Source organism: Drosophila subpulchrella, chromosome X (assembly GCF_014743375.2).
Source record: "Drosophila subpulchrella strain 33 F10 #4 breed RU33 chromosome X, RU_Dsub_v1.1 Primary Assembly, whole genome shotgun sequence".
NCBI lineage: Eukaryota > Metazoa > Arthropoda > Insecta > Diptera > Drosophilidae > Drosophila > Drosophila subpulchrella.
Window position 1 is genome coordinate 9,200,612 of NC_050613.1, and position 26,745 is coordinate 9,227,356.

At 39.7% G+C, this 26,745-nt stretch overlaps 1 protein-coding gene across 9 annotated transcripts in view; it reads left to right on the forward strand.

Annotated features, from left to right (window-relative positions):
* The first annotated feature begins 9,139 nt into the window (after positions 1 to 9,139).
* The window catches only part of LOC119558349 (pneumococcal serine-rich repeat protein), a 30,524-nt gene continuing 12,918 nt past the window's right edge, over positions 9,140 to 26,745 (forward strand). For 5 of the 9 annotated variants that reach the window (XM_037871838.1, XM_037871842.1, XM_037871845.1 and 2 more), the window contains exons 1-5: positions 9,140 to 9,316; positions 13,798 to 14,060; positions 22,380 to 22,424; positions 25,225 to 25,360; positions 25,745 to 25,948. In XM_037871838.1, coding sequence (XP_037727766.1) covers positions 9,164 to 9,316; positions 13,798 to 14,060; positions 22,380 to 22,424; positions 25,225 to 25,360; positions 25,745 to 25,948 — 801 coding nt within the window. In that variant the 5' untranslated portion in view covers positions 9,140 to 9,163. Of the gene's footprint in view, positions 9,317 to 13,797; positions 14,061 to 20,735; positions 22,425 to 22,544; positions 23,410 to 25,224; positions 25,361 to 25,744; positions 25,949 to 26,745 lie in introns of those variants that run through there. The other 4 variants (XM_037871839.1, XM_037871843.1, XM_037871846.1 and 1 more) reach the window with 3 other exon arrangements.

The window sequence follows — 26,745 nt, forward strand, 5'->3', positions numbered from 1 at the left end:
ACACGGCATTTGGTTGCGATTGAGGAAAATTAAACGCCCGCCAACTGGCGTGTCCATTAATTTCCATTGCCACTGCCATTAAAACGTTTTTCAATTTTTCAAGCCGCTGGAAAGAAAAGGTGGCCCCGGCAGAAAAAGTTTCGACATTGAAAAATTGTTGAGCTTGACGGGAATGGGTATGGGTATAGAGACGGGGAAAGGGGATGGGGATGAGAATGGCAGTAGCGGCAGGTCCTTGCCAGTCGACAGGTCCTTAAATCAGCACCACCCACCTGGCCGCAAACTGCGATGGCGATAGGTAATTGCAGCGGTTGCCTCCATTGCCTATCGAACGATTGCTCCTGAAAACGGGGTTAAATCGATCCTATTTACCATCCCTTCCACTCGATGGAGATAGACAGCTTCTCGGCAATATATTTGCTGGAATCAGTGAAATCAGTGAAGGATGCCTGATTGAGACCATGATTCAGTTACAAGGGCTTCATTGGGGGTAATTTCTAAAAAAAATCCAAAATGTACAAATGTTACTAAGAAATAAACTAATTTAAATATTAAAAACCTCTTAAAAGCCAGAAAGATCAAACAAATTTTCAAGCAATGCATAGTATTAAAACTAATAATATTAAAAAATAAAAAAAAACTAACTAAATAACTAAAGATTGAGTGAAGTTCCGGTTAAATAGGTTCCTATAAAGTTTTCAATTCTATAAGCTCTATGAATAGTTCTCTAGTTTTTCGATCACTTCTCTCTTAAGGGTTTCTACATTACTCCTAGTGGAGTTAGTTTTTATAAATGATTTCATTTCCTTCATTAAAGACAGACATTGCGGATGGTGACAAAGCAAAAGAATTCCATGAGAATGTCAAAGACCAAGGAAATTTAAAGCACCTCAATAAACTCCGTGCAAAATTTATGCCTGGCAATTTGGTTTCCATAGTCTTACCATATTACGCATACGCCTAGTGGGTCGCACAGTAATTTAGAAAGCGAAAGCGTCTCATTACGTATACGCCTGGTGGGGCCATTCGAATGCTAACTAGCCAAGCATCCACACATCCCCGGGCAGGTGGCCAAAATAAAGCAAGCTCCGAGGAGTCGGCGATTACGTAAGCTGGGTAACTGGAGCACCAAAAGTGCCATCACAGCCAGTCATCCGAACCGTATGATGCCAGGACTGCCAGGGATACAGGATACAGGATACAGGAGTCAGGAGTCAGCCACAAAAATCGAGAGCCAAAGTGCATTAAAAATTCAACGTCTCTGCGAATGATTTTTCACTTTGCCATTGGGGGTATATGATGATAATGCCTGGTGATTGCGTTCATTGCATCATGTTTCATGCAGAAGGATCCCGGGTCCGTGATGTGTGTCCTCATTTCCCCCGGGTTCACTTTATTCACTCGTTCTCTGTGCTCTTGGCTTAATAATTTTATTGCTTTTGGTTACGGATTTATGCTCGGCGGTCTGAAGGCAGAAGGATGTGCTCCGCGTAATTGCGTTATTCCTTGCCTCACAGGCAAAAGCAGAAAGCAGTTTTCTTTTAATTGAATTTCACGCAGCTCCACTGGCTTATTTGCATAGTCTCCAAAGGGTTCCCTCGGTGCCCTCGGTTGGCTCGGTAAATAAATCAACGGCAGACAATCCCCGATTCGAATCGAAGACAAAACAGGAAGACTTCTTCCCGACAGCCAACCCAGCTGATATATGACCTTTATTATTGTGAGTGAGTGTGTCTGGCTGGCTGGCAAGGGTTTTGGGTTTTGGGTTTTAGCTTTTAGCTGTTGGCCGGGCGATAAATAAATCGGTTTAAGAGGTGCCACATCCACCAAAGAATTTATTACGCCGTTGGCTTACGCGGCGTATGAGCAATTCCCCGGCGGCAACACCCGTGCCAATTGATACAAAATCACAGGGGCACAAATTGCTTCATCTCGGCAAGTGGAAACCGGGCTGAATGTGGGTTGGCAGGCGGATGTAAATGTGAGTGGCGTTGACTGAGTGTCATGTTTATGCATGAGGCAATCCACGTAACGAGCTGCCTGATAGCCAAAACGCATAACCAAAGGCGCACCTCGAACGGCCTGATTATCGGGGTAGCCTCGATTCAGCGGCGATCATGGCATTTCAGAGAGATATCTGCTCAGGAAACTGGGTAGTATATAAAACATTTAAATTTCCTACAAATTCGTTTGTCCTTAGTTAGTTTACTGTTTCTCATAATGTTCCCCAAGAACAATTTATTTTTTTTTTTAGTACATTTTACCTAAAGAACCATACATTACCATACCATTTATATTAAAATACTTCTTCACACGTAGTATAATTTAAATATAATATTTCATTAATTTATCATTAATATTTTCCATTACTAGCATAACTTTGTATGGTAAAGTATAAACATTTTTAGCATTAATTATCTTACTTTTCCTAATAACCTTATTTATGGATTATGCTATTATATTATTGTCTTATTTTTTTTTTAGCTTTTCTCCTCAATTTGTTTTTTTTTCTCAAGTAAAACCAAAGTTTATTATCTTACTTAACTAAAACCTATGAATATATTCTGTTCTATACACCAAATTGTAGTCAATGAAGCTATACTTTATACATTTTATTTACTTTTGTGTATTTTATTTGCACATATTTAATTTTATTTGGCAATTGTTTTCTGCAATCGAAACATTGTTGTTTTCGGCTCTGAAAACAAGAGCAACAAATTCCAAAAAAAGTTCTGCACTCTGGCTGCATTATTATTCACTCTTTGAATATAAAAATACACATTGGCTATTATTAGCTCTTGCATAAAAATAGCGTATATTTCTGGACTTAAATACATACTTAATTTGTGTATTTTGGTCAGGGATGACACAAAAAGCAGGGCGAACGAAAATGAAATTTGTAAAAAAGCGAACGGCTATCATTGGCTCTTTTTTTTTGTGAGCCAAGCTGCGCAAATGGCGAAATAATATTGGTACTCAATCTGGCAGGCAAAAACATAGTGGGGATTATGTTGTGTACTTTTTGTTTGCAGAACGTTATCGAAAATCGCGTTATACACATTTGCTGGGTGTTTGGATGCGTCTTGTAATGGGTGTTGGGCAAACACACAGAGCACACACAATCGATATTAATCACATTATCAGGTGGGTAGCACGTAGTCGTCACCCGATGGCCATTCTACTTCCTCCCACCAAGGCTGAGATGACGAAATGGCATTGGAGGACTCATCCATGGGCGATGGGCGATGGGCGATGCTCTTTCATGCAAATCTGGCCTCATCCTAATTTATGCTGCGGCTCAGTTTACAAAATTTACATGAGTTGCCTTTTTTCTGGGGGGGGGGGTTGGGTGTTATGCAGCAGCTGCTTGACCTACTCCAAATCCAGATCCCCATCGCATTCCGCCGGAATCACTTAAGTCAGGCTATATGCATGGCAATGGCAACATTTGGCTTTGACAAAGACAGGGAAAAAACTTCATATTCATAACACACACGGACCCTGATTTCTCTCCTTGTTGCGGTCTTAAGACACGGCCCAAAAAACCCCAAAAAAGCAGGAAGGACGAGCCTGGTGGACAGCAGTTTGGCTACTTAGTGGCCAAACATTTGACATAATCGTTGATAAGGGATTGCTTAACAAAACCAAAAGAAAACTGCGAAAAGGACCACGCACCAACCCCACAAAAAAGAGAAGAAAACCAAAAATAAACGAAGAAAAATATAAGATAAATAAAAGGACAAAGCACAATCTGGGCGAGTTTCTTACCTAACTGAAATCGCAATTGGCTCGAATAAAGAAAAATAAAAGAACTTTCGAGCAAAATGTGGGTCAAGCGAGCACAGAGTATTTTCGGGGAGATTTATCGATGCCCTATTTAGATACACATCTAACTGCGAGTATCTCGTATTTGTTTTGTCCATCATTAAAATTTTTCTCTCCCTTGTCTTTTTTTTGCTTGTGTAAGATACAAACCCAAGCAGCCGTTGAGGAAATTACTCTAAAATGCTTAAAGAGCTATTTTTACAACCTTTACTATTATTAAATTTTGATTTAGTGTTTAAGTATTCAGTATTATTTAGAATATATTTCTGTTATTTGAGTTGTAATATTTACTCCTAAATATTAACAAGTACGATTGTATGTATTTTTGTATATTTAGTTTAACACTTAAAGCAATAACTTATATATTTGAAGATTTTTTTATTGATTTAAAATGCTAAACAAATATTTTCAAATGCCTTGAAGTATTTGTTGTATACATTTATTCCTATCTTCTTGGCCGCTGCTGTAGATATTCGTTTTTTTCCAATCCATGAACCATCGCTCATAATTTAAATTCCCTAGATGGCGCCTAGAACAAAAACAACAGAAATAGAAAATGTCATGCATTTTAATGTCGGATCGGGACACGTGTCCTTTAATTAAGCAACGAAACCCCAAAAAAAAAAAATCCAATCAATATGCATCGGCTGTTTTTTGTCGATTTTTTGCCCCGATTTTAAATATAAATTTAACATAACGCATACGCCGCGTGACCCCGGTGCTGTGATAGCAGAGCTTTCTCGATAAGTTTTTGATAAATATTCCCATGCCCCGCGTTCCCAACTTTGTTTCTTTGGCTTGACAAGTGGCTACCATTTTTTAATGCCACTTTTTGTGTGTGCTTGTGGCCACAGAGAGGGGGTTCTGGGATGTGGGGATGTTTGGCTGTTGGGGTGTCTTCACTGCCCAATGGAGCGTACATTTTGAAATTGAAATCGGCAGGGGCGTCGAAAGGGGGGAAGGGGGGGCCAGAGCCACATCAGCAGCAGCCGCTGCCAGTTCCTTCTTTATCTCCCCGACAGTCGGTGAATGCTTCATTGACTTTTATGTAGAAAAATGCGCAAAATACATATAGCCCCTATATAGATATATATATATAAAGGCCTTTATATACCAAGGGCTGTAGAGTGCCGATGGGCAATGCCTCTGCCTGACCAGGCAAAAACTCATAAAACTTGCACCGGCTCCTTGGCTCCTTGGGCTCCTTAAGCTGGTTAAGCGTTCGCACAAAGTGTTAAGTCTCTTACTTTGTTTTCACCTCCCCGATTCCGACCTTACCGACCTCTGGCCCCAATATCCCCGATCGCCTCGAACAACAGACCCCCTTTTACGTCCCTTTGCGGATGTTTGAATGCTTTATAATTACATTTTATGTTCCATCGTTGTGTGTATAAGATGCCAACAGGTGCAATCCATCGACTCTTCGAGATGAATTAAAAGCCTGCGAGGGCACTGCAAGAAAAATAGGGGGTGAGAAGGAGAAATACCTATATTCTGAAGGGCCTGATTTGATTGATTTTATGCACTTCAAAGAAAAGAGTTAGAGGAGTTCTCTTATACAAGTTATATTTTTTGTGGACAAGAAAAAAATAGTCTTATATATAAACTCGAAAAAAACAAACATCAACGTAGATGTATAAAAAAAATTAATTTGTTTACAATCCCCAAAAAAATCAAGAACTTAACTTGCAATCCGACTGAAATAAACCTGTTAAAAGATTATAAGAAGGGATTTATTTTTCGTGCAGTGTAAAAGCCCATGGAATGTCAGGAGCCCAGGCCTTCATTCTTGTTTACTTAGCTTACAGTCTATATTGACTGTTTGCATTTGGCTCCATGGATTCAGCGTTGTAATTGTTCGGGCTTAATGGTCAATCGCCGTATCCTGTCTGCAAAACCAGTTTCTGGCTACAACTTGTATTCACTGAATGTAAATCCGCGGAAATCGACCGAAAATACCTTATTCCCGCGGCGATCCCACTCATATTTTTTTTTTGCTTACATTTGCGACATGTTTACAGTCTCTGGGAGACATGAAATTCCCTGTTCGCCAAAAACACGGTCTTGGCCTTAATAAAAAATCAGTAATAAATCCGTTTCCGAGGGGCAATAAGTGCGGCATTGTCTATGTAATGAATGCCGAGTGAATGCCAAGTGAATGTTGAGTGTTTGAGTTTGGCGAATGGACGGAAGCGAATAAGTGCGTCACTGAGTGGGCGATGATGCCCGATTGATTGCCTAGTGATGGCATTGCGTCTGATTTGGATTGGGATTGAGAAAGGGATTGGGATTGGGAATGGATTTTCGTGGGCGATTCAACAGCTGAATAATGAATGCCGATTACTTCACGCATGATTTGTTCAAAGATTGTTATTCATTAGAAATTTGTGGCAAAACAATTGCGGCAATATTTAAGGATTTCCGGATGGATAACTTTTCTGAAAAGTTGATTGATGACTTATTCATATTAAATTACAACGAAAATGTGTCATCTTACCGAATAACTTAACAGTTTTTTAATGGTATTTATTCAGCTGTTAGTTATACATATATGTTTGCAAAATATAATTTAGAGGCCTAAGCTCGGATGTTGCTTAGCCGATTGACAACCCATTCAGGGGCTAATCAGGTTGATTGATTGGGGTTAAGTGGCTATCACTAATTAGATAACTCACTGGCCCCGCCCTCTGAGCAGGGAACCCATGATACCCGTCAATCATTGGCCATCAATCACGGTGGCTGATAGTTAAGCAACTTGTCGGTGCGAAAAGGTTCAATTACGCACAAATCAAACTTGCCGCAAAGTTAATGAACTCTGTGCTGACCCACACAAATTCACCTTTTCCAGCCACCATCCTTTTTTCCTTATTTATTGACCTAACCCCCCCCCCCCCCCCAGTTTTCAATCCACCCGTTCAAATATTTACTGCGGATGGTTTGGGTGCGAAGTTTTGTATTTAACAATTCATTTGAATTGCATTCCAAGCAAGTCAGTGCAGAGCACTTTAAATGGGGGTACCTCTTATGAATCGTGTTTAAAAGGAAATGCAAGCAAAGATTTTTGAGGAATTGGGCTATGCAATACTTAGACGAGAAAAGAAAAATGAAAGAACATTCCTTACTTTTTGAATACTATTGATTTCATTCATTAATTATATAACAATTGAATTTTAATAAGGAGTACCTTTTTATCTTATGCTTTCTTTAAATCTTATGCTTTTTTTATCTTATGCTTTCTTTAAAACCACTTTTCTGCAGTCAAAATGTGTACTAATAATAAATCTTAGATTTATTTTCCACTTCAAAATTCAGATCAGGTGTTTGAAAATGCTAGCCCCACAAATCCTTTAAGATACTCAAGTGCTCTGAAGCTGATACCATTTTTTCTCTCTGTGTAATTGTGCGCTATAGCAAATACCGATGGGAGAGCTGTGGTTGCCCTTTAAACGACTTTTGGCTCTTGGAATTCTGTTGAAAACTAAATCGTTTCGGTGTGAAACACTTAATGCTGTGCCCCGAGTGTGTGTGTGCTGTGTGTGTCTGTGCGTGCTGTGTTGTGTTTCGCAACTAAATTGTTAGACATTTTAATTAATTTGCACTTTAATGTTTACTTAGCTAAATGTTTTCCTTCCTGCCTGCAGGCAACAACAGCAACAGCAACAGCAACAGCAACAACAGCGACAGCGACAGCGAGCGGAAACGACAGCGGCAGCTACAGATACTTGTAACTAAAGTGACATGAGGCCTTAACAACAATAACACCAAAGCAACAACTACAACAGCAACTATAAGAACAAAGGATACAACAACCAGATACAGTAACAAGAAAAACGACAAACAAAAACAAGCCACCTTAGAGCACTAAAAACCAAATTACAAACAATTAAAAGCGAGCACAGGCAAGGATCCTCCAGGGAGAGACAGCTTGACAACGGTACTGCTGCCACGCCCCCGGAAATCGCACACACACACACACACACACATATACAGACATAGAAAGGACCCCAAAAAAGGAGGTGGCACACGCACAAACAGTCACAAACACGCACACAGAAGCCAGCTACATGGCTCAATGGCAGCTCCATCGTTTATGGCCAACTAAAACTGAGCAGCGGAGCCCCGAATTTGCCCGGGTTGCCGGGCATCCTGGCCACCAGTCCATCATCGCCGGGACCTTTGTCTTTGTCTCGCATCAGGACCAGAACCACGGGCAGCAACAGCAACAGCAACAGCAACAGCAACAGCAACAGCAACAGCGACAGCAGCAACAACGCCACCAAAGACGCCAATAAAAAGATTGCTTTGTGTGTGCCTCGTCGGTGTCGACATTCTTGCCCCGTCCTGCAGATTCCAAATTCCAGCCCCTCCTCCCATTGCCACGCCCCCCTCAAAACGGTGTCGCCCTCGTTGTCCTTGTCGTCATCGTCAGACGCCTGTGGGCACTCAATTAAGCCCAATTCAACGCAACTTGAAAGCGACAACGGCAACAAAGGCAGCTGCCAAAGTAAAAAAAAAAAAAACAGCGGAGGGAGGAACAACAATAGCTGGAGAGACAGCAGCAACATTAACATTTGTAACAATTGTAGAAGAAGCACCAGCAACATCTACAATTGCAGCTGCAGCAGCAACAATTGCAGACCAAGAGACAGCGGCAACACCTTCTTCAAAATCTTCAATTGAAAGCGGAAGAGCAACAACATTTATTTAAACAGCAGGAGAAGCAACAACAATTGCAGAAGCAACAGCAACATTAGTAACAAGTGCAACATCAGCAACAACTGGAGCAGAAACAGCAGCAGCACCAACATCGGCTAGGGCACTAGAAGAAACAGCAGCAACAACTGGAGTAGAAACAACAGCAGCAACATCGGCTACAGCTATAGAAGAAACAGCTGCAACATCAGCAACAACTGGAGTAGAAACAACACCGGCAACATCGGCTACAGCAATTGCGGCAACAGCTGCAACATCAGCAACAACTGAAGTAGAAGCAACAGCAGCAACAGCAATAATTGCAACACTAGCTACTATAGACAAGGCAATAACATCTACTCAAAGAAAAAAGAGAAGAGCAGCAACAGCAGCATCTGCAACATAAGCCATTAAAGCGGCAACAGCAATACAAGTGGTAAATACAACAGCAACAGCAATACAAGCTGCAACAGCAGCAGTGCAGCAACCACGCCCACGGAATCATCAACGCCCCCGCCCACTCACACAGGCAAGGACACAGATACAGATTCCTTTTTCGAATTCGAGCGGAAAAAGGAGCAACTGCCACGCCCACGTATCGCAGGCGAGGGCGGCGGGGCGGGCGGTCGGTTGAGTGGATGTCAGGATGAAACTGAGCGTGAGCGCGTATCGGGCGCATGCATCCGCACACAAGAAGATCCTCTCCAGCGGCTATCACTCACAGCTCAACTACGGCAGCACTGGAGCGGCAGCGGCATCCTCCTCGTCGTCGGGGGCCACTGCAACGGGCCTATATGCGGTGAGTCCCTGGGTCCATATTGGGCAGTAGGTGGCACCCACACACATTCCACACCGCCTCCTCAAACACTCGTATCTCCCACTCGTAGCCTGCCATCCCCAGTCCAATTTCAGGCCCGATTCCCAGAAGTGCAATATCGTGCCCTTGGTATGTTATCCTCATTACACTGCGCGAAACATTAAAATGGTCTCTGATTTATATCCTCTAGAAGCGTACCTCTTGATAACGTTGTTACTTCTAATTCGAGCATTAGAGTTTATGATTCGTTCATTCGGATTTCAAGGTTTTATTGTATAGGTTTTTATTTTAAAGATTTCATTAGATGATAATATTGATCCTCAAAATCCTCGTTTACAAGCCCATTTGAAAAATTTAGTTCAAACATTTCAAACCCTTTAAAATCCTAAATAATTAACCACAAAATATTCATCAGTCACTTTAAGTATGTTTAAAAATTTTTATAAAATGTGAAAAAGTTTTTGCAAAACTTACCTAATTATTTATTTATTTATTTTTAATGGAACTATTATAGTGCTTCCAGATTGTCTTTTAATTAGGGCCCTCATCACAAAATGTTTTATAAGGCATAAAAATGCTTACACTAAACCAACAACCAACAACAATTTATGTTCTATAAGTTGCCTTGATTTTTTATACTATTTAACATTTTTGTTCCTGTATTGTGATGCTGGTTAATAAATAATTTATCTACATATAATTATAGCTAACAATATATTTAATTAAAATGTTAAAAAAGGCGTACTATTCTTAATAGGTTTGAAGAATATTTTCCTTGAGAAATACAGACTATTAGTAACATAATTAATATTAGGTAATCATCATTTTAAATATTTTAGTAGATTTTGAGAACTTTTATTTATAAGTTTAGGCATTAATATTTATATGGAACATTCTTAAATTTCAGTGTAGATTGGCTTTAGCTTCCATTTATTCCCATTTCACCAATCACTTTGGCCACATTTCCACCAATCTCACGACTGTCTCCTCTCGTTGCTCATTAATGTTGAGTGACAAACAAGGGCATAAAATTTAAACATTTTTGATTATGAGTTTTAGTGTTATGTCCGGCCATGGTAGCTACATTTTAATGATATCGCTTGCGGAGGACAGCGCAAATATGTATGGGCATATTAAAATGAATTGGGGCTATAGCCGTTGCTTAAAATAGTAGTCAAAAGCAGCTTGCAAATAAATATCGGAAAACCATTTGAGAAAATTGCCATAAAATGCAACGTGGGTTTTATAAATAAACAAGGGTCGAAACAAATAAGTTGCCATTTCCTTACAACTCATTAATATTCAATAGATAAACTTATTTAGGCATGTTTAAAATTGATTACCTTTGAAAAGACCAACTTTCTAATACAATGTTTTCAGTGCTTATGCTGCACTTGATACCAGAATATTAGAAAACATTAACCAATTTACCAATTTAAGTTTTAATCTAGCCGGAATTTTAAGCCGTCTAGAACTCTTTACCCAAATTCCATCAGCATTGTCCGCATAATTTTGAACAACTTTCTAAAGGAAACTTCGTTAAACTCGTTACCTGAATTTCCAAAATTCAAACAAAAAAAAACATTGATGCGAGAGCCCTAGATCAGTATGAATATTCATTAAAATGTGCAAACTGACCAAAAGTTATTAAATTAGTTTTGAAAGCGCTGGCCAAATAGTTTTGCTGCCCAAGTGTGCCAGCCATGGGTAAATTACGTAAAAGCCATTAAAGAAAATCAAGGCTCAATCATGAAAAGTTAGCTGCTCGCCGGCAATTCGTCCACTCGAGTTCGCTGCACCCAAATAACCCGGCCAACGAGCAACAGAATATGTGCAGGAAATTGGAAATGCTTCCCATATATATATGAACTTTTATCCGTTTTGTCAATGGCTAATTAAAACGGAGGCCACTTCACTCTATGGTTCATCATAGTTTCGGGCACAACTATATGTGAAGTCCTTTCGATTCGGTAGGGAAGCTTAACAGCATGACTTTGGAAACCACCAGCGCAGTTATCCCAGTTCCCAGAACTAAGAACCACAATAATTTCCAATCAAGTTTTGTGGCGCATTTAATTGCCATGTCCACGGGCGACAGCTGCTGGTGGCACGGATCAAGGCTCTATATGTACAGCAGGGGTCATAAATAACAGTGCTGTCGTAGAGAAATTACTAATGTTTTAGTAATTTAGGTTTTTAGTCTTAGAGGTGTCTAAAAGTAGGCAGCAAAAAATATCGCCGTCCTTTGTGGCCTACTTGTGGGCAAATATACAAGTGATTTAAAAAAAGTTAAAGTTTTTACCCATTTAATGTTAGAATTCAAAATAACATACAAACGTATTAGTATCGGTGTTAAATGGCATTCAAGATTTGCCATTTGCTTCCCGACTCTTTTTATAAGTTCTGTGATATATCACACTAAAGTATACAATTCCACCATATTGACATTTCAACGTGGGCCAATAAATTGTCGTTGAATTATAATATTAGATGGCTGTTTGCTGTTTGATTTTACACAGGCAAATATCACTATTATTTCGACCGCAGATGTAGGTATATACATATATTTGGTGTGGTATAGCTCACAAGTGAAGCATAGTCTGGCACTCAACCGATTTGTCAACTAATTGGTGGAAACGGCGTACAAATTCCGCTAGATATGTGTATGTTATGCGGTTTCCCCTATTTGGACCGTTGGCCAAATTGAAGCCCCCCACTGGATTTAGCCAGTTTTGTCACGGACACACGCCCACTCACACGGACCACAAGGTGGATGAGCGGTTTGCGGGGTTTTCGGGGCTTGCGGAATATGAACATGGATACGGAACAGGGATACGGATACGGAGTACGGACACTAGCACCGTCAATCTGTCCCAATGGTCAAATCGAAGCTTTCAAGTTTGCGGCACTCGAGTACTTATATAAGTACTTGGCGAACCGGCTTTCAATGGAGCTCACTTAAAGTTAGTTTTGGCCATTGATGTTAAATTGATAATGGTTTTGGCCAACAAGTGGTCTTCATGTCCGACCCTGATCCCATAAGAGTGGCTGGGATTTTGATTCTGATTTTATTGCGGTGGAATTGCGATGCCATGATTAGTCTTGACTAATTCTTATTGATTTTTTGTGGAACATTTATGCTTCCATTTGAATTTTCTCATTTAATTCCCATTTGATAACCGAGAAACATCCTGCGCATTAGAGAATAATAATTACTGTCATTATGCACGTGCTTGTAATGCTTTTCTTTTTAATCCTATCGATTTTTAGAAAATAAAATGCCTGTTCGTTTTTCCTATTTGATTTGTATTATTAAATTACGTGGTTGGCTTTGCCTAATATTTTAGTTAATAAATATTAAAGCTACACTTTTTTAAGGCTGTACGTAAAATGGGACTTAAAAAATGTTTTTTGTATTACCATTGGCTTTATACTTTATTTAAATGGATTTTATTTTAACAATCTCTTTATATATAGTAAAAAACCGCCTTGGGTATAAAAACGCGCTTTAAGTCAATTTCTGTAGTCAGCCAATTTCGACAGGTATCAATAATGCAATATTTAAATTTAAAAAAAAGCATGTTCGACAAAAGTTCTCAGAGCTCATGGCTGTTTTTTGCCACCCAATTCGTTCGGCAGTTTTTCAACCACCTGCGCAACCTTCGTCACACACAACCAGCCATCCACTTATTTCCCGGCCAACTTTTGCTCACCTGAAGGCTCAGAGTTGGCCAAGTTTTCGTGTCACTAGTAATCGAATCAAAGTTTAATTATTATCGTCAACATCATCCGATTTAAAATGCACCATGGGCCAAAGTGGCAAGGCTCAGTGCCAGATGCAGTTACGGATACGAATGTCGATGCTGTTGCAGATATGCGTATATGTATATGCACAGTTGCGGGTGACATAATAGCACCTACCCTCACTGATTGAGAGGATAAAAGTTCTGGGATACAAGCATTCGCTCCCTGCATTCATGGTTAGCCTTAAAAAATCGTTTTATGCATCATACATATGTAATTTATACATTTATTTTTGTAAGGCCCTGTAACCTGAAACTAGCTGATTAGAAAATAGAATATTTATTTTTATAGTTGCTTGTATTTTATATGTGATTTAGTTTTCTTAGAATATGCATTAATTCATATACATTTTCAACTATTTATATTGTATTTTACATAACCTTAACTTTGCTTATTTTTGTAGACTTTAAAACAACACTTTGGGTAGTATTTAAAGGGCTTAAGAGCTACAATAATATGAATAGTTATAGTTATGACCTGCGCTGTACAAATGCATTGACATTTGAGATCCTGTTACAGGCAGAGTTTGCATAATTAGCAATTAAGATGGGCTCAATTCCGATTGATGAGATGAGGTGTCTGCTTATATACACCCATAAGTATATATACCAATGAGCTCAATTAATCCGGTCGAACCTCCGTATCTTCCCCACTTGCAGATGGAAGCCCACGAGCACGAAGCGGGCAAGTTTGTGAAGGATGTGGCCCGTCAGGTGCACGACTGCAACAGCGATACGGACGTCATCAGTCCCACGGGCACCAGTAGTTCCGGCGGAGGGGGAGGAGGCGGAGGCGGTGGGGGCGGATCCGGTGGTGCCGGTCCCAGCGACGGTGGCTATCACAAGCGGCACCACAAGATGGTCCGCGACGAAGACAACAACAGTGCGGCGCACTCCTCGGACAGCAAAAGTCCCAGTCAGCGGTAAGTTCGATGAGCACACCCACACACAGGCCAAGCCAATGAACACCCACACCTGCACTGAGCGAAAAAATGCCAACTAAGGTCGGCGGTAGAACTTTTTAACTAAGACATAGAAAACAAGTTAGCCTTACAAAATGCCTCTTAAAAATTAAAGAACTTATTATAAAGCTCATTTCAATTGCTGATGTTATTCTAAACATATTTTATAATTATTTGCCAAAGACTTTTAGCTAAAGATTATATAAATATTGCCAATAAGTATTGCAACATTTAAGTTTTTTTAAATTTTTCCGTGAAATTTTGATTCGCTTACCTTTTAAATTTAAGTATTACAAGTATATTATCGCGTAATTTTAGATTAATATTAAAATTTAGAAAAAAAATTTGTAGTAAAAGAAAAAATTGCTTGGTAAAATTACAAGGTTGTATTTTGTTGTTGTTATTGGTAAAATCGACCAATGGTTACTTTTTGATTTAAAAAATACTTACTTGTCTAGTACGAGAAATTGAAAATGTAAAAACCCTGCCCTTAGGAGGCATTTGTTTCGCTCAGTGCACTCACCCCGACACGTGTAAAATAAAAGTTGAAGGCGGAGTAAAAAACGAAGAGGTGCATCACAAAGATGATTTATTCAAATCGTGCCAAGTTGCTACCAAACACATAAACATAATCCGGCTCTGCTTGTCCTGCAGTCCGCATTTTACACACAGAAACACCAGAAGCACACACACTAACACCAGCCACATTTACACAACACTCACTCATACTTGTGCAGTAACTAACTACATATACATAGACACGTGCCGTAAGCGTAATTGATAAATGTGTAGCATACTTTGTTGGGCTTCGCTAGCCTTGGCAGCTTTTTGTACTCTGTATTTGATTAACCGTAAGCGACATCACATCCGTACTCGCATCCGTATTTGTAAGACAAGGACCAGAAAAAACAACCAGCGCGATTCGATTCAATTAAATTAAATTAGCAATTAGCAAGTCTTTCCCCCCCCCCCCTTGGCCCCTCCGGAGCAGGCCCAACCTCTACGTCCTTGCGAATCCTTGCGGACGAAGCTAAAGCCTGGCATTGGGAAATGCCAAATGGAAATTGAAATCTGAATGGGAATGTGAATGCGAATGCGACTTCAAAAGTTTCCAGTTTGGGTTCTGGTTAATCTAATCAGGGGCTCTAGGATCCGACTGACGGAAGCTCGATACAGGAACAGTGCGTTTCATAGCTGTGGGTTAAGTGTTAAAATAATAGAATACTTATAATTTCCAATTAAGGGGGGTGCCACACAAATAACCCTGGGTGTGAAAACATTTCAAAATGTGTCTAAAACGAGGCAGAGAAAAGCACAACCTGGTTTTTCGGAATGAAACCATAGGACTTTCGGACTCAAAATATATTGTTGCATACTTTTAGACACCTTAATGAGTGATTTCACCCTCGGTTGTTTTACTGCACATGCAAAAATGAATAATTGGGTTTTGAATTTTAAAATGATGTTAAAAGAGTAAGTGACATTAATATTTGCTTGCCTTACTGATATTAAACGCACTGTCCAAAGAGTCTATTCCAAGTAAATGTTGAGATTGTGGTTTTTCAACTTTTTTTTTTTTGCTTTAGCGGTTGAATGGAGCTGTCACTCAGACAGACACACTACCATATACGCACTCACACACACACAGGGGCAACTTTTGTTTGTGTTTGTTATGCCTTTGTGGTGGCAAAAAGGAAATTAGCAATGACAATTAGCCGGGATTGCCCATGTCCGTGCTATGTGTGTGTGTCTCGGGGTGTCACAGTGTCAGACTGTCAGGGTGTGTGTGTGTGTGTGTGTACATGATTTCATTAATTAACCCGACCCAGGCAAACAAAGGCGGTGGAAGCGGAAGGAGGAGCCGCCCTCCCGGGGGACAGGAGTTGACAACTCTTTGGCCTAATGTGCCCTCGCCGGGCTAATCTTCGAGCACACGATTCCACTCCAGCTTCACTCCAGAACGAAACCATGAAACCATGAACCACCATATCCACACTGAACCGCAGCTGCCACTTCCAGAATGCTAATGTCCCAGGGCAAACAATTTAATCAAGACAAGTCAGAAAAAAAAGCACAAGCAAGAAAGGAAGCTAGTTTCGGCAAGCCGAAGTTTCTATACCCTTACAGGTCGTTTCCTGTATGTACAGAGCTTTCCCATTTTAGGAAAACTAAGAACTAATTGCAGAAATATAAAGATAACTTTTCATCTTAATTTACTACCGTAAATAAAAGACAAATAACGGACTTTGTATTATTTTGACATTAATTACCCGATCGTTCCTATGACAGCTATATGATAAAGTCGTCAAATTCTTTTAAAATTTTATTTTAAATTTTGAAATATTAAAAAAATGTTAATCCTAAGAGTAGAAGTTAATATTTAAAAAAACAACGAAGTTATATTTTTTTTACACAAAAAAAAATTCTTTTCGATCCTTCCTAAGGGAGTTATAGGATATAGTTGTCCGATCCGGCTCTTTCCGACTTATGTACTACCTGCAATAGAAATAAGACTCTTGGGAAGGTTTCATCCCGATAGCTTTAAAACTGATCGACAAGATTGTGTAGAAACGGACAGACGGACATGGTGCTGATCAAGAATATATATACTTTATTAGGTCGGAACGTCTCCTTCACTGCATTGCAAAATTCTGACTAAAGTCATTATACCCTCTGCAAGGGTATACAAAAGACATTTCTTCGTAGAATAGATCTGAACTTGCTTCTACTTAGTCTTTAGGGAAAATTTCATCCATTTTAAATTGTTCAAGAATTTTGGCTAGATATATATATCTTATGTATATCTTATTGAATTTGTAAAAGAAACTATTGAATGGATAATATTAAAATTTTTAAATACTTTGCAAAATGAACCCAATTATATTTAAATAGAAAGACAGAATTTCAAAGACGGCATACCAAGATGCTCCTTAATTGAGATTGTTGCAATGTTTTATATCAGATATAAATACATTTTGAACTTTTGAATATACAGCTATATCGTTATCATAATTAAATGTAGTTTCTTAAAACAGATGATTTTTTTTTGGTATATATATATATAAAAAAGTGACAGCCGTGCCCAGTTACCCCTCGCCTATCGCATGTTATAATCAGAGTATCCACTTTTCGCATCGCTCGATCGGATGTTGAACACACATGCAGATCCGGCAGCTCGTCGCTGGCCAGTGCGCAGCTGCACCACTGTGGTTGCACCACCACTAGTTTAAGTTACACAGAGAGGGATAGACTTATACTGACGCCGGCACAACCGCATCCGCATCCACATCCGCATACGCATCCGCATTCGCACCAGGCCCGTCAGCGGCGCCAAGTGCGCCTCCATGTGAACAGTCCATCCTCCGACCAGAGCGCCACCACGCCGGTGGGTCAAGGCCGCCGGCCACTGCCCGCGATGAAGACCCTCTCCTCGTTCATCAGCGAGCATCCCGAGGAGCTGGTGGCGGCTGCATCTTTGGCCCCGGAGGACAAGGATCCGGTCCAGACCTCACCCGCCTCCAATGGCCAGCAGACAACGAAGTGGAAGAGCCTGCGGGCCGTGATGGCCTACTACTGCTCCCTGAGGCGCATCAAGAGGAACGTTGCCACACCCACAAATCCCGTTTTCAGTGTTCCCTTATTGCGTTCTCGCGTTTTGCTAGCGTTAACTAACTAACCAGTGCACAGAGAAAAAATATCAATACTATCATTGGTCAGCCATTTGGTTGTTTCTGTTTGAAGACAAAGAAAAACCATTAGAGGAAGTAAAGCTCAAATATTTATTCAAATGATGTTAGATTTAATGAAATCTTAAGTGTCAATTTATAGATTCTGAATTTTAAATATGCAATAATTAATTGTTGTGACGTTATAAAATATATATATTTAATTAGGTCGAATATTAAGTTTTTATTTATAGCGATTATATAACATTTTTCACGTCTATGATTTAAGATTAAGATTTTATTTTGAAAATCTGTAGATATTTCACATCGAATTTAACTAGCTACATTGTATTTTTTTGTATTTCAAAATCTAAGTGTTATTTTGGATTCCATAAAATGTTGTAGAACGATTATGTTTGATAAATAAAATATAGAGGGAAATATCGTGAAACTAAGTAACTAAGATGGCCAAATGGCACCGATATTGTAGTGTTTTTTTCTCTGTGCACCCATTTATATGTGTGTGTAAACTCTCTTTGCGTGCGTGTGCGTGTGTGTGCGAGAGAGAATCATGGCTCTTGCTATCCTCACCACCATCACCACCGAAAGCGAAGTCCTCGATCCGCCCCTCGATAATTATCGATATGTACTAACCCATTCACTAACGCTCATCGATCGCTCGCCCTCTCTCTTTCTCTCTCTCATGCGCTCACACTCTCTCTCTCGCTCTAACAACGTACTAATCCGAAAAACGTAGTGTATGAACCTATGTGTAACCTAATATATAACCCATATATCATTGATGTGTAATCGAATGCCAGACCTCTCTCAACTCAACTCAATTCAACTCTGAACTAAAACTCAACTCATAAAACCGCCTGCTCGCCCGTTCGCTAACTAACTCTATCCCACTCCCACTCTCTGTTCCACAGATCTGTGTCTACTGCCCCTCTCTCTCTCTCTCTTTCTCCACAGTTAAGCCTCGATAAGTTTTCTTGAGAAACTTTGCCCCCGCACAAACCTCCCCAAGACTTTTCTCATTTAACAAATTTGACGGGAACTTGCATTTATTAGCCCATATGCATATGATATATGATCTGTAGGCAGGCGTGGTCGTGCAGGGGGAGGTAACACTGTACCCACTAGAAAGTAATGGGGAAAGAGGTTTCTCTCTTGGCTGGGTATACATTTTACCGCTTTCTGTTCTAGTTTCGGTTCATTTTTGGCAGAGGGCAACTTAAAAAGTTTGCCTCAGCTAAGCAAGTAGATGCCAACACAACCAACCACACACACTTTTACAATTACTCACACATACCACCGCGAGCACACACTAACACACACATGCTTATAAGGATGTAAGAGGAACTTTTGCTTGAAAAATCTCAGCAAACAGCCAAAGTTAAAGTGGCTTTTGTCAGTGTGCGTTTAAATCGATATGTTTAAGCTGCTGACTGCAATGTAGGCGAACTTTTGACACAAATACACCATTGCACACACTCAGACACACAGACACAGTGGCGTACGCAGGGGGGGGTTCCGGTCCCCATGCCAAAAATTATGTTCTTATAAGACTTATGAGGCTAATTAGGTCTACATGTTAAGTGATATACATTTATTTTAGGACGATTTTTTTATCGATCTTATATCGATAAGAAAAACCGATTACTTTATATGGGAAATAAACATAGCTGTTCAAAAATATGTCAAGGCAATGTTTGTTTTCATATTACAAATAAACGTAAATAATTATAAATACGTAAGAAAGGGATAGTGTTAATAATGAGTTATCAATTAAACGTTGTTATATTTATTAATCGATATTTTTTCATACCCTTTCTATAGATATACCCCCCCAAAAGAATCTTTAACTTAGTTAAAGTAAATATAGGTATACAACTGACTGCCATCACTAATATGCAGCTACAGGGAGCTGTGAAGAATCCCTCCCCCTTAGAAATTGCAGTCTACGCCACTGGCCTAGACACACCACATTGCGCCTATGCACAGGCCAATGCTACAAAGTTCGCCCCCCACCACCGCCCAGCTTCTCTTTTGGCATTCTGCATGCAAAATGGGAAATTGCCTACTGACTGACAACTTACAAAGAATTTGAATTTAGAAAATTGCAAATTTATGTAGAAGCCAAGTGAACACAATACACTCAATGGTAGCCTAGAATTTATGCATCCTCTTGAACCGATTGGATGTCATCATCTAGTTTTTTCTGGTTTTTGGCCGACGAAAAGGGCTGCATTTGGCATCGGTGACAACTGAGAGGCCTCCGGTATATGTATATTCCGTATCCCCAGAGCCTCCTACCTAATGCCCCCCCCCCCATCCCGCCATCCCTGCGGTTAGGTAATTCCCTTACAAGCAACTCTGATTCGCAATCAAATTCATTTGTTCGATCCGGCAATTGTGTTTTGATTTGCAAGCACTTGAAATGCGGCTCACATCCGGTGTCGTCTGAAATTTTCTGCTTTATTGCATTGTCAGCAAGCTCAAGTTCCTCATTAACTGGGATGACCCAAATAATTGGGGTGTTAGCCATGGCTAATAAGGTACATACACGCTCGGTGGGTGTCGCAAAAAATCGCAGTCAAGGGAATTTACGAGCGGAGTCTGGTTTAAGTGTCACCGAAATGTCTTTCGGTGGGTTTTACATTTTTGTCAAGCGGTTTTATGTGGTACACGTACTTTTTGTGTCTTTATAAAGGCTTGCCAAAATTATTATCCAAGTAAATAGTTTTTTTTTTTTTTTAATGTAATAGAACTTATCGAACCAGTAAACTTTTATCAATACCATCGTTGTAATTTCTTAGTTAGATATAAAAAAAAATCATAATTGTAGTATCATTTTATCAATACTTTCGTTGTAATTTTTTTAGTTAAATATAAAGAAAATCATATAAGAATAATGTATAATTTAAGAATAAAAGTTTTGACTTTAAAGGCATTTCATTTTGTCAGTGTTACCCACTTATATATAAAAACATTTCATTTTAAGAAGCTGATTTTATAATTCCGACATATTGCCCATTTAGTAAGCCATTCAAACGAATGGCACTTAAAATATGATGCCAAAAGCATTTTTCTCGCTACAATTACGTTGAGGGCATCCGTAGACTTCCGTGACATCCTAGCACGTTTTGAAATACAGCTGGCTGGCACAGAGTGTAGCATACTTTGCCGGGTGTGAAGTGTCCCCAGGGCGTTATAAATCTATATCCATTGGCAGAGGAGCAGGGGTATTGGTTGGAAGAGGGGGACAGGGGGCAGGAGTTGCCAGGGAACACCAGAGGACTCGATGGAATTTTTCAATTGTTATTTCATCTGGCATGTGCGGCCAGTCAGTCAAGTGGCGAACCGAACAGAACCGAAAGCAATGGCTTAGCATTCCGGACCGTCACGGCCTGCGGCTTGATGACCACAAAACCAAATAACCGAAAACGAGAAACAGGGAACTCAGAGCCGTGAATCGGGCAGAGGCGTTAATTGAAATCCGGCTTAGGAACCGAATCGCCGGTTAACCCGAGGCGCCCCCAAATCGGACATCATGCAGCCATTAAACAATAACACTTTCAGCCGACCACACATGGTCCAAACTACACACACCCACACTTACGTACAAACAGGAGAGTCCTTTAACATTTCGCTGGATGATTTGTGGTGCAATAAAGAATGCCATTTAATACCGGGCCCAGCTCTTTAACCTTTTCGAACCCGTACTAGAACCCGATTCCGAACCAGAATCGAATCGAATCGAAAAACGAGAAACGGGGAATTGGCAAGCGCCAAAACTAACAAGCTCATTCTCAATTTATATTAAATCGAAAGTCCACAAATGGTTCAGCTGACCCCAAAAACAACAATGGGGTCATCCACAGATACACGCACACGTACACGCATTTGTATACATTTATTCAGTGGCGTATAGCGCGGGGGGTTTTGGGGTTAATACTACATAGATCTAGGGCTTTCATATTGCTTGATATAGGTATTTTATTAAAATTCTTTTGTGATTTGAATATGATAAATACAGAAGTGAACCATTTAATACAAAATAGTTTTAGAGATCTTTTATGTTGTTTATGAAACATAAAAAAAAATGCAGTAACTAATATTGTAACTAATCTAACTATAATCATATCTCATTTTCTAAATACCCCTTTTAATACAGACTTTCGTACGCCACTGTGTACATGTAATATACGTAGTATACTTATGTACGACTATAGCTATAGAGCGGGGTAATCTTATCGTGCAGCAAGCCTTTTTCCGCTTGGCTAGGGATGGGCACTGATGGGTTAAAAGGGGGCCCATATCACCCAGTTGTATGTGTGTGTGTGTCTCTCCATCTGTGTGTTTGTGCGTCTCTCTCACTCTCACCCACACCACCCACTCTCTCTATCTCTCTCTCTCTCTCTCTTTGCCAATCTATTTCTATCGAATTCTCTTACTATTGCCTCCTCGAAAACATTACAAAACAAATTAAGTCAATCAAAATAAATACAAAGCAAATATATGTTAAAAAAATAAATAAACAACAATAAAAGTAGCAAGAACACAGTCAAAAAAACAAAAAAAAAATGAAATACTTTCAAAACTCGTTTAGGAAATCGCGTATCGGAGATGGAGCTTCAGATCCAGATTCCGATTGGTAAGTTTATTCTCTTGCGTTCCTTATGATTTCTCGGTTTTGTCTCTGCACACCAACACAAATACAATTACAAATACAAATACAAATAGAAATACAGATACGGATAATACACACACACACACGCATAGCTTTGTTCTGCTTTTGATTTGATTATGGTTGTGATTATGATGATGATGGTCATGCTGTTAATGATGATGATAATGACGATGATCGGCATGTGCGCGCTTTGCATTTGAATAGGCCGCAAACCAGCAATATAGAAACCATATATACAGATAGATAACAAAAATGTGTAGTAGGGTTTTGGCGTTGCGAAGAGCCGAGGTCCAAGACCGCAGCTCCATCACACCACACAGACACTGGGCCGCAGGTCCGGCACCAGTAACACCCTGTAAAAAGCCACAGACTTTGGGTGGGGGGATATGAGATATACATCCACCCCACACACACCACCCACAAACAACCACACACACACGCACACACTGACGGCAACCACACCTATAGCTATCATTGTTTTCCTTTGATTTGTCTTTCGTTTAGCTAACTGCATTGCTACCAAATCGCTTTCGTTTTTCGAACCTCATCGTGTACCACACGACGTATGCGTAATAATTTAGCCACCGCTGTAAATAGTCCAATGAAAACTAGCCAAATCAAAATAAACAAAAATCGAAAAAATGAAAAAAAACCGAAATTAAAACAAAGGAAATCCTAAACGAAACAAAAATCACAGCATTTATTCCGTAGCCTGGCATTTCTACATGCTGAATGCGAATAATAATTGTGCACCAATTAAGTCCAACCAATATTAATAAACGCATCAGCAACACCCCCCAAAATCGAACTGTACATAAGCAATGTATATATATATTATATAGACACATCCATTGTGTACATCATGCTAATAAACACCTAGTACTAGATGCTATAGCAGAACAGACGATTGAATGGCGACCCTGAGCGGCTTGAGCAAAAGTTTAAAGTGGTAAAACCTGATTCCCCTCCCCGGATTCCCCCGTCCCGCAATCCCCGTATCCACGTAGTAGTACGATAGTCCTAGATCGAGTTCGTATATACTCGTAGTGCGTAGCTATACTTTTGGCAAGTTGGGAATGATAAAGAATAGGATTAAACTGTACGGTGGTCCGCTTTTTCGTTTTTTTTGTTCTTAAATTACCTAAATAACAATCGTTTTTGATTGATGACGCTTCAGCTTAACGATTCCAGCTCTTTAAGCTTTATAAATGATTTCGAGACATTAATGTGATTAATGTGTGTTTTGTTTCCGGGGGAAATGCAAACACAAAAATGCCACTGGCGATTTTAAATCACTAGTTTAGTTGCCTGAGAGTAAGCAATGATATATTTTATTTCGATTGTCCGCCAAACGGTGTGGGATTATTTTTCACTGCATACTTTTTGGCACTTAAAAACGTTTAATGTATACGCGGTTTTGAATTAAAATTTTTTTAAATTTAAAAGCTAATATTAGGATAATTTTAGGCGGCTTTAATTCACTTGTTTAGTTGCCTGAGAGTATGCAATGATATATTTTATTTCGATTGTCTGCCAAGCGGTGTGGGATAAATTTTCACTGCATACTTTTTGGCACCTAAAAACGTTTAATGTATCCGCGGTGTGCGCGGTTTTAAATTAAAATTTTTGTTTAAATTTAAAAACTACGATTAGGATAATTTTAGCCGGCCTTAGTTCACCAAGTGCCTGAGATATTTCTTAGCCGATTTAAGTAATTTATGTATGCATAGTCCATCAACTTTGCCAGAGTACCCTAAGCTTCGGATTGCCGAAGAAAAAACCGTACTTTTCGTTTCTTTTAATTTCTTTTTAATTGTGAGAAACTTTTCAGTTTCGCAGAGAAACGCTCACCTGGCAGACAATTTAACACTTTTCGCCCGAGGCCAAGAGCTATTTATATCGATGGCAGAAAATTCTTGGCCACTTGGACCCCACTTCCTCACTTCCGCCTCTTCACTCACTCTCACTCTCTCTCTTTTTCGCTCTGTCTGTCTCTGTCTCGCTGCGCTGCTCTACTGCTGCTGCTAAAATTGTTTTCCAATTGCAATTTTCCTCATTTCTTGTCGATTGCATAACGCCTATGATTGTTATTTCGTTTGATTACATTTGATTCGATTCGATTTGAGATGATTTCGCTTGCGACTCGAACACATCTTTCGTTTGTAGACCAGATATATGTGACTAAAACTATCTCCATGCCTAAATATGTATCAATATCTATATGTATAAATATACTTTTTGCATGCACACAGACCTCATCTATTTCTCTCTGTCTGTCTCTCTCTATCCCCTCGTGTTGCGTTTGTGCGTTTCCGTTTCCGTTTCACCTAAATGTTAGCGTTACCGTTGCGTGCGTTTGCGTTACGGTCTTTTGGGTTCTCCTATGAATGTTTGTCTTGCCACTAAGTATGCGTAACCATAGCCGTAATCCATAATAAGTAACCAGTAACCCGTAACCCGTAACCTGTAACCCGTAGCCATACTTCTTCGTCATCACCAGCTAGCGTAAGTGTTTGATGTTTCGTGTTACGTAAGTGATTACGCTCTAAAAAGTAAATAATACAGAAAACGCACCCCAGTAACGTGAGCGCACGCTTAGTTGGAATGATCTTTTCAGTTGCGCTCTAGACCCCTTAAGACCTCCATTTTAGATTCCTTTAAAATAATCGTTAGCTATCGTAGTTCGTTGTGTGAGACAATCCCTTTGCAAAGGCCCCATATTGGATATACTCAACTAACGTGTTTCCATCTCCTGCGAAAACAGGACACGATCGAACCAGCGCTGGATGAAGCTGCGCACCACCGTGCAGATCTCATCGGCGATACAGAAGAAACCACCGCTCAAGCGCGAAGACTCCTTCCTGAAGCGTTTCTCGACAAGACAGATACCCGAAACACAGGTAGGTGGTCGGAAAACTCAAAAAATCTTTAGTAACAATAGTTTTATTTAAATAATAGTTGTTTAAGAGTATGAGTCCTATATTTAATATGCATGCAGAAGAAACACATGAAAAGGTGGTACGGAAATATCTGTATTTAAGATATATTTTCTTAAGGTGTCTAAAAGTATGCAATATGCTTGAAAATTCCACACTATACAAAAATGTTGCATACTTTTAGACTCCTTTACATAAGGTGCATTATAATCAATTTTCATATATAAAATTAAAAGTAATTGTGCAATAACTATAATTCTAGATTAATATTATTGTTGTATTACCTATTTTTAGGTATTCTAAATATATACGATTACCTCATGTTCGTTATTATTAACTACCTTCCAGGAAACTGTTGAAGATACGGGTTCAGAAAGTGCCTCTGGTGACGTCGAAAAGAGTGTTAAACGACGACGACGCTATCTGCAGAAACGACGATCTGTTGTTAATCCAGATGAAAATTTTTACTTCTATTGGTTAATGATGTTAACTGTATGTGTTCTGTATAATCTATGGACCCTAATTGTGAGGCAGAGCTTTCCTGAACTGCAGGTGAGTTTTCCGCTGCGTTTTCTTCCTTTTTCCTTCCTTTTTTTTTTTTGTTTATAAGCAGCTATTTTTGTTCGTCCCCTACAATGTACACCTTCCACTTGCCATTTACCACTTCCCATTTGCCCTTCAGAAGCGAAGCGGTCAGGCCTTTTGTTCGTCCTTTGTGTAAGGCGACACCCTTTTGCCATTATGCCCAAAGAGTTTGGCATGTAATGGAAGTTGGCTGGCATATAATGAACCTCTGACTGGGCATAGCACCCATTTTGGGGGACTTCACAGAGAGGGGGAAATGGGGATAGAGCATCTGGGGGTCACCTGTCCAAAAAAGTGCTCCCTTTTTTATATCTGTTTGCTCCCCTTCTTTGCCTTGTAACGACTCAATTATAAGACACGCAGGCTGGCCTGGGCAAATGTTTGCTTATGGCCCTGTTAGCTGGTGTTTGTCATCAGATTAGAACTGGCTACGGTTGGGTTAACAAAGTCGACTGTGGTGACCTTTAACCCGGCCACAAAAGCCTCTAGTTTAGGCCACAATTCCCATCCTGTTCTTAGCCCGCACATTTGCAATTGTCAACTGCATTCCCGTTTTAATTGCCCTTGACCTGGCCATAAAAATAGGCGCACAGGTTGCCTGGAAAGGCCTTTTTCATTTAATGTGACTTTCTGTTTTACACAGAGAAGAAGGTGGACTAATGTTGATATAACAATGGTAGCCATGTTGATTTTGTTCTCGGAAAAACTTTAGTACCTTAACTATTTATTATTTTTTTGGTCTTTCATTACAATACATTAAACAA